This window comes from Somniosus microcephalus, chromosome 5, assembly GCF_052327205.1.
Source record: "Somniosus microcephalus isolate GS21.2 chromosome 5, FLI_Smic_1.0, whole genome shotgun sequence".
Lineage (NCBI taxonomy): Eukaryota > Metazoa > Chordata > Chondrichthyes > Squaliformes > Somniosidae > Somniosus > Somniosus microcephalus.
In genome coordinates this window covers 73791863-73805912 of record NC_140991.1, presented here as the reverse complement: position 1 = coordinate 73805912, position 14050 = coordinate 73791863, and the positions used below count along the sequence as shown (strand labels likewise).

Here is a 14050-nt window from a genome sequence, read left to right as displayed (position 1 = left end):
TCAGTGGGAGATGTTCAAAAAAGAATTTAACGTGACTCAGAACCAGTTTATACCCGAGGGGCAAAAGCTCTACTTGCCCAAAAAAGAGCGCCACGGACGAATGAAGAGGCGAGGGACAGCATAACATTAAAAGACAATGCGTACAAAGATGCAAAAAATAGCACAAATCCTGGCGAATGGGAAAGATACAAAGAACAGCAAAGGGTTACAAAACAGATAAGAGTTACAAAAAGGGAGTATGAAAATAAACTTGCAAAGGATATCAAAATCAACACAAAATATTTTTACAATTATATTAGGAAAAAGAGGGTGGTTAGGAGCAATGTTGGCCCCTTGAAAACTGATATCGGTGATATTGTCAATGATAATAAGGAAATGGCGGATATAATTACTTTGCGTCAATATTTACAGTAGAGGAAATCCCAAGGAAATTAATATTGAATCAGGGACAGGGATTCAATAAAATTAACATAAGCAAAGTAACAGTAATGAAGAAAATAAAGAGTGACAAATCCCCAGGACCAAATGGTTTCCACCCCAGGGTTTTAAAGGAAGTAGGTGAGCACATTGCAGATGTTCTAACTATAATCTTCCAAAGTTCTTTCGATTCAGGAACTGTTCCTTTACATTGGAAAATTGTGCATGACACTCCACTATTTAAGAATGGCGAGAGAGGGAAACCAGGAAATTATAGACCAGTTAGCCTAATAGCTGTTGTCAGGAAATTACTAAAGTCTATAATTAAGGATAGAGTGACTAAATACCTTGAAAATTTTCAGCTGATCAGAGAGTCAGCATGGATTTGTAAAAGGTAGGTCATGCCCGACAAACCTGGCTGAATTTTTTGAGCAGCTGACTAAAGTAATGGACAGGGGAATGTCTATAGATGTTATTTATATGGACTTCCAAAAGGCATCTGATAAAGTCCCACATAAGAGACTATTAACTAAGGTTGAAGCCCATGGAATTGAAGGCAAATTATTGACCTGGTTAGGAAATTGGCTGAGTGGCAGGAGACAGAGAGTAGGGATAATGGGCAGGCACTCTAACTACAGGATGTGACTAGAGGTGTACTGCAGGGATCTGTGTTGGGGCCTCAACTATTCACCGTATTTATTAACTTAGATGATGGGATACATATCCAAATTTGCCGATGACACAAAGATAGACGGCATTGTAGGCAGTGTAGATGAAAGCATAAAATTACAAAGGGCTATTGATAGATTAAATGAATGGGCAAAACTGTGGCAAATGGATTTCAATGTAGGCAAAAGTGAAGTTATCCACTTTGGACCTAAAAAGGATATAACAGGGTACTTTCTAAATGGTGAAAAGCTAGAAACAGTGGCGGTTCAAAGAGACTTGGGGGTCCATGTACATAGATCATTAAAATGTCATGGACAGGTACAGAAAATAATCAAAAAGGCTAATTGAATGCTGGCCTTCATATCTAGAGGACTAGAATACAAGGCAGCAGAAGTTATGCTGCAGCTATACAAAACCCTGGTTGGACCACACCTGGAGTACTGTGATCAGGTCTGGGCACCACACCTAAGAAAGGATATATTGGCCTTGGCGGGAGTGCAGCGTAGGTTTTCCAGAATGATACCCGGACTCCAAGGGTTAAATTACAAGGAGAGATTACACAAATTAAGGTTGTATTCCCTAGAATTTAGAAGGTTAAGGGGTGAATTGATCAAAGTTTTCAAGATATTAAGGGGAACAGATAGCGGCCCTAGAGAGAAACTATTTCCGCTGGTTGAGGAGTCTAGGACTAGGGGGCATAGTCGAAAAATTAGAGCCAGACCTTTCAGGATTGAAATTAGGAAACACTTCTTCACACAAAGGGTGGTAGAAGTTTGGAACTTTCTTCCGCAAACATCAATTGTTAATTTTAAATCTGTGATTGACAGATTTTTGTTAACCAAAAATATTAGGGGATATGGGGCAAAGGTGGGTATATGGAGTTAGGTTGCAGATCAACCAGGAATGGCGGAACAGGCGCGAGGGCTAAATGGCCTACTCCTGTTCCTATGTTCCTATCTATAGAGATAGTCATATTTGATACTCCATCATTCAAGTTTTTGAAGTGATTTTTTATGTTGCAATCCATTTGTTTACCTATTGAAAGTGCAATATATTTTTAATGAAAAAAACCTCCTCACAAATGCTATTTTTTGAAAAACTATAAAATTACCTCCCATGATGCCAGATCTGCTTTTCTCCATCTCCACCACATGGGGATGCACTCCTTTGTACATTGCATCACTCACAAACTGAGTGTTCTTCCTTGCTCGTTCTGTTACCAGATCATCAGATACTGGAGTGAAGCCCTTGCCCTTTGTCCTTTCAAAGTCTTCATGGTATTTAATCTATCAACAAAATAAATTAGAAATTCTTAGTCACCTATTTCTTTGTTTTATAAACCAAATAATTAACATTTCTCATCAGGGTCACCTTATTAAAGCATTAAAAATATCTATCTTTTTAATTCTATTTTTACACACTCAAAAGCAACCATGCAATCGTACTTACTTATACTCAGCCATACAAAGCTCCCTACCCACACATACTGCCAAATTGCTTCACGCATGAAACCACTCAAACTGTGTGCAGTGGATCAGATATGTGAATGTTATGCAAGCAGTGTTTGTGCCACAAAACAGACACAAGCAGCTAGGTTTTCATTTCATATTTTTATTAAGACAAATTCTTTTGAATATCATATCCATCAAGAAAGGTTTAAAATACAGATTCATGCAGTAGGTGTTCATTTGCCAATGTAGTTTTAGTAAGTGGTTTCCATTAGTTTACCAAAGTTCATTACCAACTGTCAAACACAGTCAATAATAAAGAGAGTTGAAGTGCCATCCTTTCTACACACTGCTGTTAGAAAGCTTGCTGCACTATACCATGGAGATATTATTTTGTGTTTCACGGACACGTCTCATTTCTGGAGTGTCTAAAAGCTGAACTGGTCTGCCTTTCATTTCCTTCAGGTCATTACTGTACAGCACCTATAGACAACAAATTAACAATATTAGGTTACAAAGTGTGAGCACAGCCCCGCGATATACAAGTTAGATCAAGCAAAAATAAGTAAATTGGATGTAACTAGACTTAAATAAAAGAGTGTATATTAACTAAAACATCGTTTCATAATGACTAGTTTTAATTATGGTCGTAATGTCCTATTTCTAAACATCATTACACTATATTAATGTGAGAAGGCCAACTATTTTTGAAGGGTAACACTATGTTAAGTATAGACACAGAACAAGGCAGTTAAAAACAAAAAGGATATGAGGACTTGCCGAGCTGACATTTGATTGATTCCTCTTGACCCGTTCCATCTCAAGAGTAACACTGACAGCAGTACCTGTGCCAACCTGTTCTTTATATTTCACCTTGTATACAAGTATATAAATTGTTAATCCGTTCCCATTTTCATAAGTCTATATTAACTAAAAATTGCAATAATACTAAATGACTAATTGCCAGAAGGGTTAACCTATTTGGTTAGAAATAATTTCCAATTTCTATAGCAGATCTGAAATGCACCCTTTAAAAATTAACTATATTATATAAACAAACCGAGCTGATGTTCTTCTGATTCTCTTTGACTCGCTTTAAATCATAAAGATCTGGAACTGCTATTCCTTGTCCAATTTCTTCTTTGTATTTTACCTAGTCAAAATAAAAATGATATAACTGTTCCATTTCAATAGGTTTAAGAATTAGTCATGCTCATTAGTCTTGACTTAGCAATGTTAAGGTCAATGAAGCATTTAATTAGACCAGTTTCTGCAGCTTCTTTTTTTCAAAGGTATATCTAAGCATGTAAAAATAATTAAGTCCAATGATGTGCGGGTTAGGATGATTGGCTATGATAAATTGACCCTTAGTGTTAGGGGGATTAAATACGGGGATAGGGTGGGATATGTGTTGGTGTAGGGGTTACGGGGATCGGGTGGGATATGTGTCGGCGCAGGCTCGATGGGCCGAAATGGCCTCCATCTGCACTGCGGGGTTTCTGTGATTTCTGTGATCTAAGTTCTGTAATCGTGGATCTTTAGAAAACATATATTCTGCATTAAAAAATAAAAACAGAAAATCCTGGGAACACTCAGCAGGTCAGGCAGCATCGGTGGAGAGAGAAACAGAGTTAGTGTTTCAGGTCGATGACCTTTCGTCAGAACGGATTTCCTTGTTCAGTTGATTCCCTTATTTTGCATTCCCTTGTTCACAACAAAAGGACCTTCAGTTTACTTTTTTTTTTAATGACCCAAAAAGTGTTGCTTATAGGAGGATTAAATTGATAAACAAGATTTAAAGGGCTCCTCGATCCAGAAAAGACCCGAGGAATGAGTGCACTACTCAGAAATAGAAGCAAGAGACAGCTTAGAATAATTACACCTGTGGCAAAGCCACCAAAGAGACTCTCACAGTAACTTGTACAATTGTCTTTAATCATTATTGTTACCTTTTAATGTTTGCCCTGTTTAAACAGCGCGGGATCGATAAAATCGCGATCTGACGCGATGACGTCATCACGTGGGTCACGTGACATTCCCAACGGCAGGAAACGTGATGACGTCATGACGTCAGGGTTGGAGGGCGTTTCCAGTTAGTCCTCGTGGAGTGAGCTAGTGTACAGACCTGTTTGGAGTTTCTCCTGCGTTTCTTGTTTTGTAATACTTTCAGTGCATTAAACTAAGTTTGTTAACTACCAGTTTAGTTCACAGTGTTTTTGTTAGGAGTGCACAGGCTCCTACATTGGTGACCCCGAATCGTTTTTCGCGGTGGACACGGAACGCAGGCCAGTGATGGATGCCAACGCTGTGGCCTTGAAGCTCCCCCAATTCTGGGAACAACAGGCGGCCTCCTGGTTTGTGCAGGCTGAGGCGCAATTTGAACTCCGCAACATCGTGCAGGACCAGACCCGATATTTGTATGTGGTCTCCGCCCTCGATAGCTCGACGGCATCGAGGATCATCAGCCTTCTGAAGAACCCCCCGAATGCTGACAAGTATGTAGCCATCAAGACTCGGCTGCTGCAGGTATTTGGCCTTACCAAGGGGGAGCGCGCTCGCCGCTTACTGACACTACCAGGGTTAGGTGACTCCAAACCCTCGGAACTAATGAGCCACATGCTGACGCTCCTGGGGTCCGAACCCCCATGTTTCCTGTTCCGCGAGCCGTTCCTTACGCAGCTGCCCGAACACGTCCAGGCAGCCCTCGCCAGGTCGGACACCGGGGACTGCATCGCGCTCGAAGAGGCGGATAAAATTTACGCGGTCCGGCAACAATACTGCGCCATCGCGCAACGCCCCGCGGGGCCTGGCCCCAGCCCCGGCGCCTCCGACGGCCGGTTACTGTTACTACCACACTCGTTTCGGTCTGAAGGCCCGCTGCTGCCGACCACCGTGTAGTTTCGTGCCCAGACCGTCGAACAGACCGCCGCGAGTCAAGAACACCGGATCCAGTGCGTCCCCCGCGGCCACGATGGCGATCGGCGACTCCGGGAATCTCATGTATTTAACCGACTCCATCTCGGGCCGTCGTTTTCTGTGTGACACGGGAGCACAGTGCAGCATACTTCCCGCCTCGGTCCTCGACCTTCGGTCCGGCGGACGGGATCCCCCCCCCTCCAAGCTGCCAACGGGGGCACGATCCGCACTTGCGGGAAACGACGGGTGCAAGTCTGTTTCGGTGGCCAGCGCTTTACCTGGGATTTCGTCACCGTTCAAATTTCGCAGGCCCTCTTGGGCGCCGACTTTTTAGGCGCCAACGGCCTGTTGGTGGGGGTGAAAAATCGACGCCTCGTTCACGCCACCACGCTCGACGGTATTTCAGGTGCGCACAGCATGGCTGTGCCCCACTCGGTCTCCTGCGTGTGGCCACCTCCCGACGACTTCTTCCCCGAGCTGACAAAGCCCACCTTTTCAGCTTCGACCGCCAAGCATCGGGTGGAGCATCATATTTCGACAACCGGCTCTCCCGTCTACGCCAGGGTGCGGCGTTTGGAACCCAGCAAGCTCACGGCGGCGAAGGCGGAGTTCGCCGCGATGGAGAAGCTGGGGATTATACGCCGGTCCAGTAGTCCCTGGTCTTCACCGCTCCACATCGTCCCAAAGCCCGGCGGGGGGTGGCGGCCCTGTGGCGACTATCGTCGCCTCAATAACGATGCCCGACCGTAACCCCATCCCCCACATACAAGATTTCTCTGCGCATTTGGCAGGGAAGTCAATGTTCTCAAAGGTCGACCTCGTCCGTGGGTACCATCAGGTCCCAGTGCACCCCCAGGATGTCGAAAAGACGGCGGTCATCACCCCTTTTGGACTTTTTGAATTCCTCCGCATGCCCTTTGGGCTTAAAAACGCGGTGCAGGCATTCCAGCGCCTTATGGACTCAGTTCTGCGGGACCTCGATTTTTTTGTTCGTCTACTTGGATGACATTCTGATTGCTAGCACCACAAAAGGATGAACACCTCAAGCATCTCCGTGTCCTTTTTCAACGGCTTCAGCAGCACGGCCTCATTGTGAACCCGGACAAATGTCATTTCAGCCTGGCGCAGCTCGATTTTCTAGGCCACCGCATAACTTCCGCAGGGGCAATGCCGCTTCGAGCGAAGGTGGAGGCAATCACGGCGTTCCCGAAGCCGCAATCCGTGAAAGCCTTACAGGAGTTCCTAGGGATGGTTAATTTTTACCACCGGTTCGTCCCCAGGGCCGCACAGTTCATGCGGCCGCTCTACGAGGCCCTCAGGGGCAAGACGGGAAAGGAGCCTGTGGTTTGGTCGCAAGAAATGGGTCGCGCCTTTGAGGATATGAAGACCGCGCTTGCGAACGCGACGATGTTGGCACATCCCCTGCCAGGAGCTATCATCGCCCTCACGACGGACGCGTCGGATTACGTTGTGGGGGCCGTCCAGGAGCAATGTGTCAACGGCGCATGGCAGCCTCTGGAATTTTTTAGCCGCCAGCTGCAACGGCACGAACGTCGGTACAGTACTTTCGACAGGGAGCTGTTAGCTTTGTTTTTGGCCATCCGCCACTTCCGATTCCTCCTCGAAGGGCGCCGCTTCACTGCGTTTGTTGACCACAAACCCTTGACGTTCGCGATGGCCAAGACAGCGGAACCGTGGTCGGCTCGGCAACAACGGCAGCTGACTTACATCTCCGAGTTCACCACCGACGTCAGGCACGTGGCCAGCAAGGACAACGTCGTCGCTGAGTGCCTCTCCCGTGCCGCCGTCCAGGCCATTCAATTAGGCATTGACTTTGCAAGAATGGCAGCCGACCCGGAGACTCAGGCCTTTCGTTCTGTCCCCGCCAGCCTCCAGCCGAGAGATGTACCGTTCCATGCGGCAGGTACCACTCTACTCTGCGACGTTTCGTTGGGTGCACCCCGTCCGATTCTGCCGTCCACCTGGCGCCGAGGCGTTTTCGCCGCCATACACGGGCTGTCGCATCCTGGAGTGCGGGCGTCACAGAAGCTGCTAGTCTCCAAATTCGTATGGAGAGGAATACGCAAAGACATCCGCGACTGGGCGAACACTTGTGTGGTTTGTCAACGGGCCAAGGTGCAACGGCACGTCAGGGTCCCTCTGGCCACCTTCGAGGTGCCGGAGCGGCGTTTCGACCACATTCACGTTGACCTAGTGGGCCCACTTCCACCGTCCCATGGTTTTACGCACCTTCTGACAATGGTGAATCGCACCACGAGGTGGCCGGAGGCGGTTCCCCTGACATCCACTACCTCTGCGGATGTCGCGCGAGCCTTCATCTCATCGTGGGTAGCCCGGTTTGGTGTCCCTGCGGATATTTCGTCGGAACTATGGAATGAGGTAGCCTCAGTATTAGGCACTAAACTACATCGCACTACGGCTTATCACCCGCAAGCGAACGGCTTGTGCGAGCGGTTCCACCGTTCATTGAAGGCGTCGCTCAGGGCCAGCCTTCTGGATGCAGCATGGGTCGATAAACTGCCGTGGGTGATGCTAGGACTGCGCACGGCGCCGAAGGAGGATCTACAGTCGTCGGCCGCGGAAATGGTTTACGGTCAGCCACTTCGAGTTCTGGGCGAGTTCCTGCCGTCCCCTACGCGGCCGTGGTCTGCAGTCAGTCAGCGAGAGGCCCATCGGGACGCGGCTCAGTGTTTCCACCCAGTTCCGACCTCGCAGCACGGTTTGCCTTCTTCCAACATCCCTGGGGAGCTGTCAAAGGCCAAGTTCGTCTTTGTGCGCCAAGACGGCCATCGTACCCCGCTCGCACCTCCTTATGCAGGTCCGTTCCAGGTTCTACAGACCAGGGACAAGAATTTTGTGATCGACGTCGGGGGCAAGCCTGATCACATCTCCGTTGATCGCCTCAAACCTGCGCACCTGGACCTCGAACAGCCGGTCGAACTGGCGCAGCCTCCGCGCCGGGGCCGGTCGCTGCTACGCCTAACCGCACCGTGCTACCTGCCAGCTCGCCACCTGCTCAGCGTTTTCCTCTCCGGGAATTTAGGAGTCGGTCAAACAGGCTTGTCCGACCTCCTCGGCGATTGACTTTCCTCATTAAAGACAATTCTGAGGGGGCGTATGTGGCAAAGCCACCAAAGAGACTCTCACAGTAACTTGTACAATTGTCTTTAATCATTATTGTTACCTTTTAATGTTTGCCCTGTTTAAACAGCACGGGATCGATAAAATCGCGATCTGACGCGATGACATCATCACGTGGGTCACATGACATTCCCAACGGCGGGAAACGTGATGACGTCAGGGTTGGAGGGCGTTTCCAGTTAGTCCTCGTGGAGTGAGCTCGTGTACAGACCTGTTTGGAGTTTCTCCTGCGTTTCTTGTTTTGTAATACTTTCAGTGCATTAAACTAAGTTTGTTAACTACCAGTTTAGTTCACAGTGTTTTTGTTAGGAGTGCATAGACTCCTACATACCTTTCCACATCATTATTACCCAGTGTCACCTATGCCTATCAGCCAGCAATCCAAAAACCACATGGAAACATTAGAAAATAGTTTTAATGCATTTCGAAGCTACTTACCCACACTGCGTTCTCCACCTGGCCTGCCAACTTCAACGATTTGTCCACATAATTTAATCAGCTATATGTTTACTCAATCCAAAGTTTCCGTCTGCTTATTGCTTCAAAGGTGACTTATATAATTGTATTATATACTCCCTCAATACTAGAATCATAGAATGGTTACAGCACGGAAGAAGGCCATTCAGCCCATCGAGCCCGTGCTGGCTCTCTGCAAGAGCACTTCAGCTAGTCCCACTCCCCTGCCCTTTCCCCGTAGCCCTGCAATTTTTTTTCCTTCAGGTACTTATCCAATTCCCTTTTGAAAGCCATGATTGAGTCTGTCTCCACCACCCTTTCAGGCATTGCATTCCAGATCCTAACCACTCGCTGAGTAAAAAAGTTTTTCCTCATGTCACCTTTGGTTCTTCTGCCAATCACCTTAAATCTGTGTCCTCTGGTTCTCGACCCTTCTGCCAATGGGAACAGTTTCTCTCTATCTATTCTGTCTAGACCCCTCATGATTTTGAACACTTCTATCAAATTTCCTCTCAATCTTCTCTGCCCTAAGGAGAACAACCCTAGCTTCTCCAATCTATCCATGTAACTGAAGTCCCTCATCCCTGGAAACATTCTCAGAAATCTTTTCTGCACCCTCTCTAAGGCCTTCGCATCCTTCATAAAGTGCAGTGCCCAGAATTGGACACAATACTCCAGTTCAGGCTGAACCAGTGTTTTAACGGTTCATAATTTCCACGCTTCTGTACTCTATGGGGGTGATTTTCACTCAGAAGTCGGGAAGGAGGCGGGACTACAACTTTTGGGGTTGAAGTCCCGCCTCCATCGAGATGCGGCCAATCCACGCGATTTTAACTTGATTGACCTTGTTGAGCCCGCCCAGTGGGCTCAGCAGGCCAATTAAGCGCCACTCGGCAACAAGTGACATCACAGACTGAAATTTCATCTGTCAAGACGTTTTGACAGATGAAGTATCAGTGTTTCACAGCTGTTTGAAGCTGTCAAACATTGACAGTCTTACTTCTAACCCGAGTCCTTCTACACAGACTCAGTTAGAAATCTCTCCGGCACAGAAAGCTGCAGGCTGTCACTTTTGACAGTTCGCAGCCATTCTGCTTTCTGTGCCGGTTAGATGATGGACTCCCAAAACCTAGAGGAAGGAAGGCTCAAAAGGTAAGCACAAGTAATTTAAACTTCTTTACACACTTTAGACACACCAAACACACTTACCTTTGCACTCATGCACCCATCACTCACCTGAACACCGACATCTCGACCCCTCCAAGTCCTTCAACCCGACTCCTCTAACTTGGCGTGGTTTGTAGCTGTCGGGAATCCCACACTTCAAGCTTTAAAATAAGGATTAGGCTAAAAACTGCCTGTTAACTACCTGTTAACAGGCAGTTAATTGTCACTAATCCCTTCCCACCTTGGGTAGGCGGGTCCCCAGTGCGGGGCGGGCACCCGCCTCCTTTGAAACTTACATGGAGGCGGGTTCGGGGCGGGATGGTGTCGGGACCCCCGAATTCAGGATTTTAACCCCCCGCACGCCTCCAATCCCGACTCCACGGGTCAGTTAAAATCGAGGCCTATACCCCTATTCATGAAGCCCAGGATCCTGTAAGCTTTTTTTAAACTGCTTTCTCAACCTGCCCTGCCACCTTCAATGATTTGTGCACATAATAAGAATATAAGAAATAGGAGCAGGAGTAGGCCATTCAGCCCCCCGAGACTGCTCCGCCATTCAATAAGATCGTGGCTGATCTGATCTTGGCCTCAACTCCACTTTCCCGCCCGCTCCCCATAACCCTTGATTCCCCTGTTTTTCAAAAATTTGTCTATCTCCTCCTTGAATATATTCAATGACTCAGTTTCCACAGCTCTCTGGGGTAGAGAGTTCCAAAGAGTCACGACCCTCAGAGAAGAAATTCCTCCTCACCTCTGTTTTAAATGGGCGACCCCTTATTCTGAAACTATGCCCCCTAGTTCTAGATTCCCCCACGAGGGGAAACATCCTCCCTGAATCTACCCTTAAGCCCCCTCAGAATCTTGTATGTTTCAATAAGGTCACCTCTCATTCTTCTAAACTCCAATGAGTATAGGCCCAACCTGCTCAACCTTTCCTCATAAGACAACCCCTTCAACTCAGGAATCAACCCAGTGAACCTCATCTGAACTGCCTCCAATGCAAGTATATCCCTCCTTAAATAAGGAGACTAAAACTGCACGCAGTACTCCAGGTGTGGTCTCACCAATGCCCTGTACAGTTGTAGCAAGACTTCCCTACTTTTATACCCCTTGTAATAAAGGCCAATATTCCATTTGCCTTCCTAATTACTTGCTGTACCTGCATGCTAACTTTTTGTGTTTCATGTACGAGGACACCCAGATCCCTCTGTACCGCAGAATTCTGTAGTCTCTCTCCATTTAAATAATATTTTGCTTTTTTATTCTTTCTACCAAAGTGGATAACCTCACAGTTTCCCACATTATACTCCATCTGCCAAATTTTTGTCCACCACTTAATCTAGCTTTATCCCTTTGCAGACTCATTGGGCACGAACTTGCCAGCCCGAGGGAGGAGGGACTGCCGGGAAAATGGCAGAATTTGGGGGCGGGTGCCCAACCCGCCCCTGTGCCATCTTGCCAGGAGGCAGGTAGTCGATCCACGCTGGGTCCTGTCTCCTTGGAGGCAGGAAGTGGATTAGTGCCACTTTTCTGCCTGTTAACAAGTGAGGGCTTCCCGAAGGCTCCGAACCCCAACAGGGTCACTGAGGCGAGTAGTGGGTCTGCGGGGGTCGGAGGGGTGCAAAAGTGCGCTGTGAAGGTAAGTGATGGGTGCAAGTGTGGAGAGGTGAGTATGTGAGGTAAGTGGAAAGTGTTAGAAAAAGTTAACTTACCTTTGTTTCTTCCTTGCAGGCTTCAAGAGTTGGGTATGCGGAGAGTCTCAGACCTCCGCGGCAGAGATGACAGATGGCTGTTGCATTCTCCAATGCAACAACCATTTAATTTCTGCAAAGGAAAGAGGTTTGATGAGGTATTGAATTCAAGACCTCATCAAACTACAGAGAATGTCAGCTTCACAGAGCTGTCAAACAATGACAATTCATCTGTCAAAAATTTTTGCCAGATGAAACGTCATACGCTGACGTTCTCTGTAACCGGCTTTCCCTTAATTGGCCTGCTAAGCCCGCTAGGCGGGCTTAACAAGGTCAATCAAGGGAAAATAGCGTGGGTGAGCCAGAAGTTGATGGAGGCGGGATTGAAACCTGACAAGTGGGAGTCCCGCCTCCAAAAGCTCCCCATTGGCAAAATCCAGCTGTTTGTGTACTCCTCACAACTTGCTTTCCCACCTATCTTTGTATCGTCAGCAAATTTGGCAACAGTACACTCGGTCCCTTCATCCAAGTCATCAATACAGATTGTAAATAGTTGAGGCCCCAGCACTGATCCATGTGGCACCCCACTAGTTACAGTTTGCCAACCTGAAAATGACCCATTTATTCCGACTCTCTGTTTTCTGTCAGTTAGCCAATCCTCTATCCATATACCCCTAGGTCTCACTGTTCATGCAGCCACTTTAGGATTGTACCCTTTAGTTTATATATCAAGAAAAGTGACACTCAGTAAATACCAACTCCAGAAGAGAATAAAATGTTTAAACAGCACGGAAAACGTGAATCAAATGAACCGAATAGTAGTACTGTATTGAGGGATTATATAAAACAATTATTAGATTAGATTAGGGTAAGTAGCTTCAAAATGTATTCGAAATATTTTCTTACGGGTATAATTTTAATTTTTTGTTCAGACAGGACTACCCCTAGTCATGTTACATATGTTTACCAACAGGATTAACCAGTGGTTGAATTTTTGGCCTCTTGCCCGATGGAAAAGGGGCAGTAGAACCCCGAAAATGATGGGCAATGACATACCACCGTCACTGTGGCCACAGCAATGTTTCTCCATGGCCTACCACTGGCCAGCCAAAGTGGCGCTGAGTCAGGCAGCAGGACCATTTAAAATGTTCATCGCGGACCTATGACCCCGACTGCCATTGTTGGACCAAATAGGGTGGACAGTGGGCCGTGCACAATCTGACCAGCCGAAGTGGCGGTCCAGCCGAAGAGGAACCCCAAGGTGAGTTGTTCTTTATTTTTGAGACGCAGGACTGCTGCTCCAAGCTCCATAATCCCAGCCTGGGCCACTGCCATACCCCCACCCCCTCCCTCCCCCACCAACCACAGCTCGCACCCCCCTCCACCCCACCCCCACAGCCTGACAGCCCAATACAAATGAGGCCCGGTCCTCAAAATGGACCAGGACCCCGGCAGGACGACCAGGTGGTCAGCTGCCGCGTTCTGCCAGCCAGCTGCCTGAACTCCGCTGTGAGGGATATCCAACCCCAGGAGTGGTGCTACCACCAGTAATAACTGAAGTTTATGCATTAGCAGTAAAATGGCACATGTTAACAAACATTCAATTTTCCAAATCTTTGGAGCATTGGTGGAAGGGCAGGGGTGACAATCATATCAACCTGACAGATGATTCCCAAATTGCCCTTTTTCCTGGCAGTGCTACCAGCAGTGGAGACTGGTCTTGTCATGGCAGATAACAGCAGCTCCCTGGGCACATATATGCATGGCTACAGCCTGGTGTTCATACAGGAATCCAGTTGTGGATGACAGAATGTTTTGACAATCAAAAAGCAAAGCTTTTAAAAAGCAAAACACTCAGAGTGGCAGTCTGATTATTATATCCAACAATGGGCAAGAAAAATAGCACTTCAGTGCATGAAGAACCCTTGACAAATAATTTGCTATGGATGTTAAGAAAGTCTGCTTTATCCAACACAATTTTTAGAATTTCTGTATTTTTACACGGCTATATTTTGTGTTTTGATTTAGAATAGGGACAACAAATATTTCATCCACTGATCTTTGAGAATGCTTTGAATTTTTTTAATGATTAGAATACGTCTAATATACAAGAATCAGCCCGTG

General features: G+C 47.0%; 1 protein-coding gene across 21 annotated transcripts in view; it reads right to left on the bottom strand.

Moving 5' to 3' along the window:
- nebl (nebulette) overlaps positions 1-14050 on the bottom strand; it is a 555716-nt gene that overhangs the window by 58883 nt on the left and 482783 nt on the right. For 13 of the 21 annotated variants that reach the window (XM_085987820.1, XM_085987817.1, XM_085987818.1 and 10 more), the window contains 4 exons: positions 3595-3687; positions 3315-3407; positions 2913-3017; positions 2198-2372 (listed from right to left, as the gene is read on the bottom strand). In XM_085987820.1, coding sequence (XP_085843946.1) covers positions 2198-2372; positions 2913-3017; positions 3315-3407; positions 3595-3687 — 466 coding nt within the window. The remainder of the gene's footprint in view (positions 1-2197; positions 2373-2912; positions 3018-3314; positions 3408-3594; positions 3688-14050) is intronic. The other 8 variants (XM_085987828.1, XM_085987829.1, XM_085987830.1 and 5 more) reach the window with 5 other exon arrangements.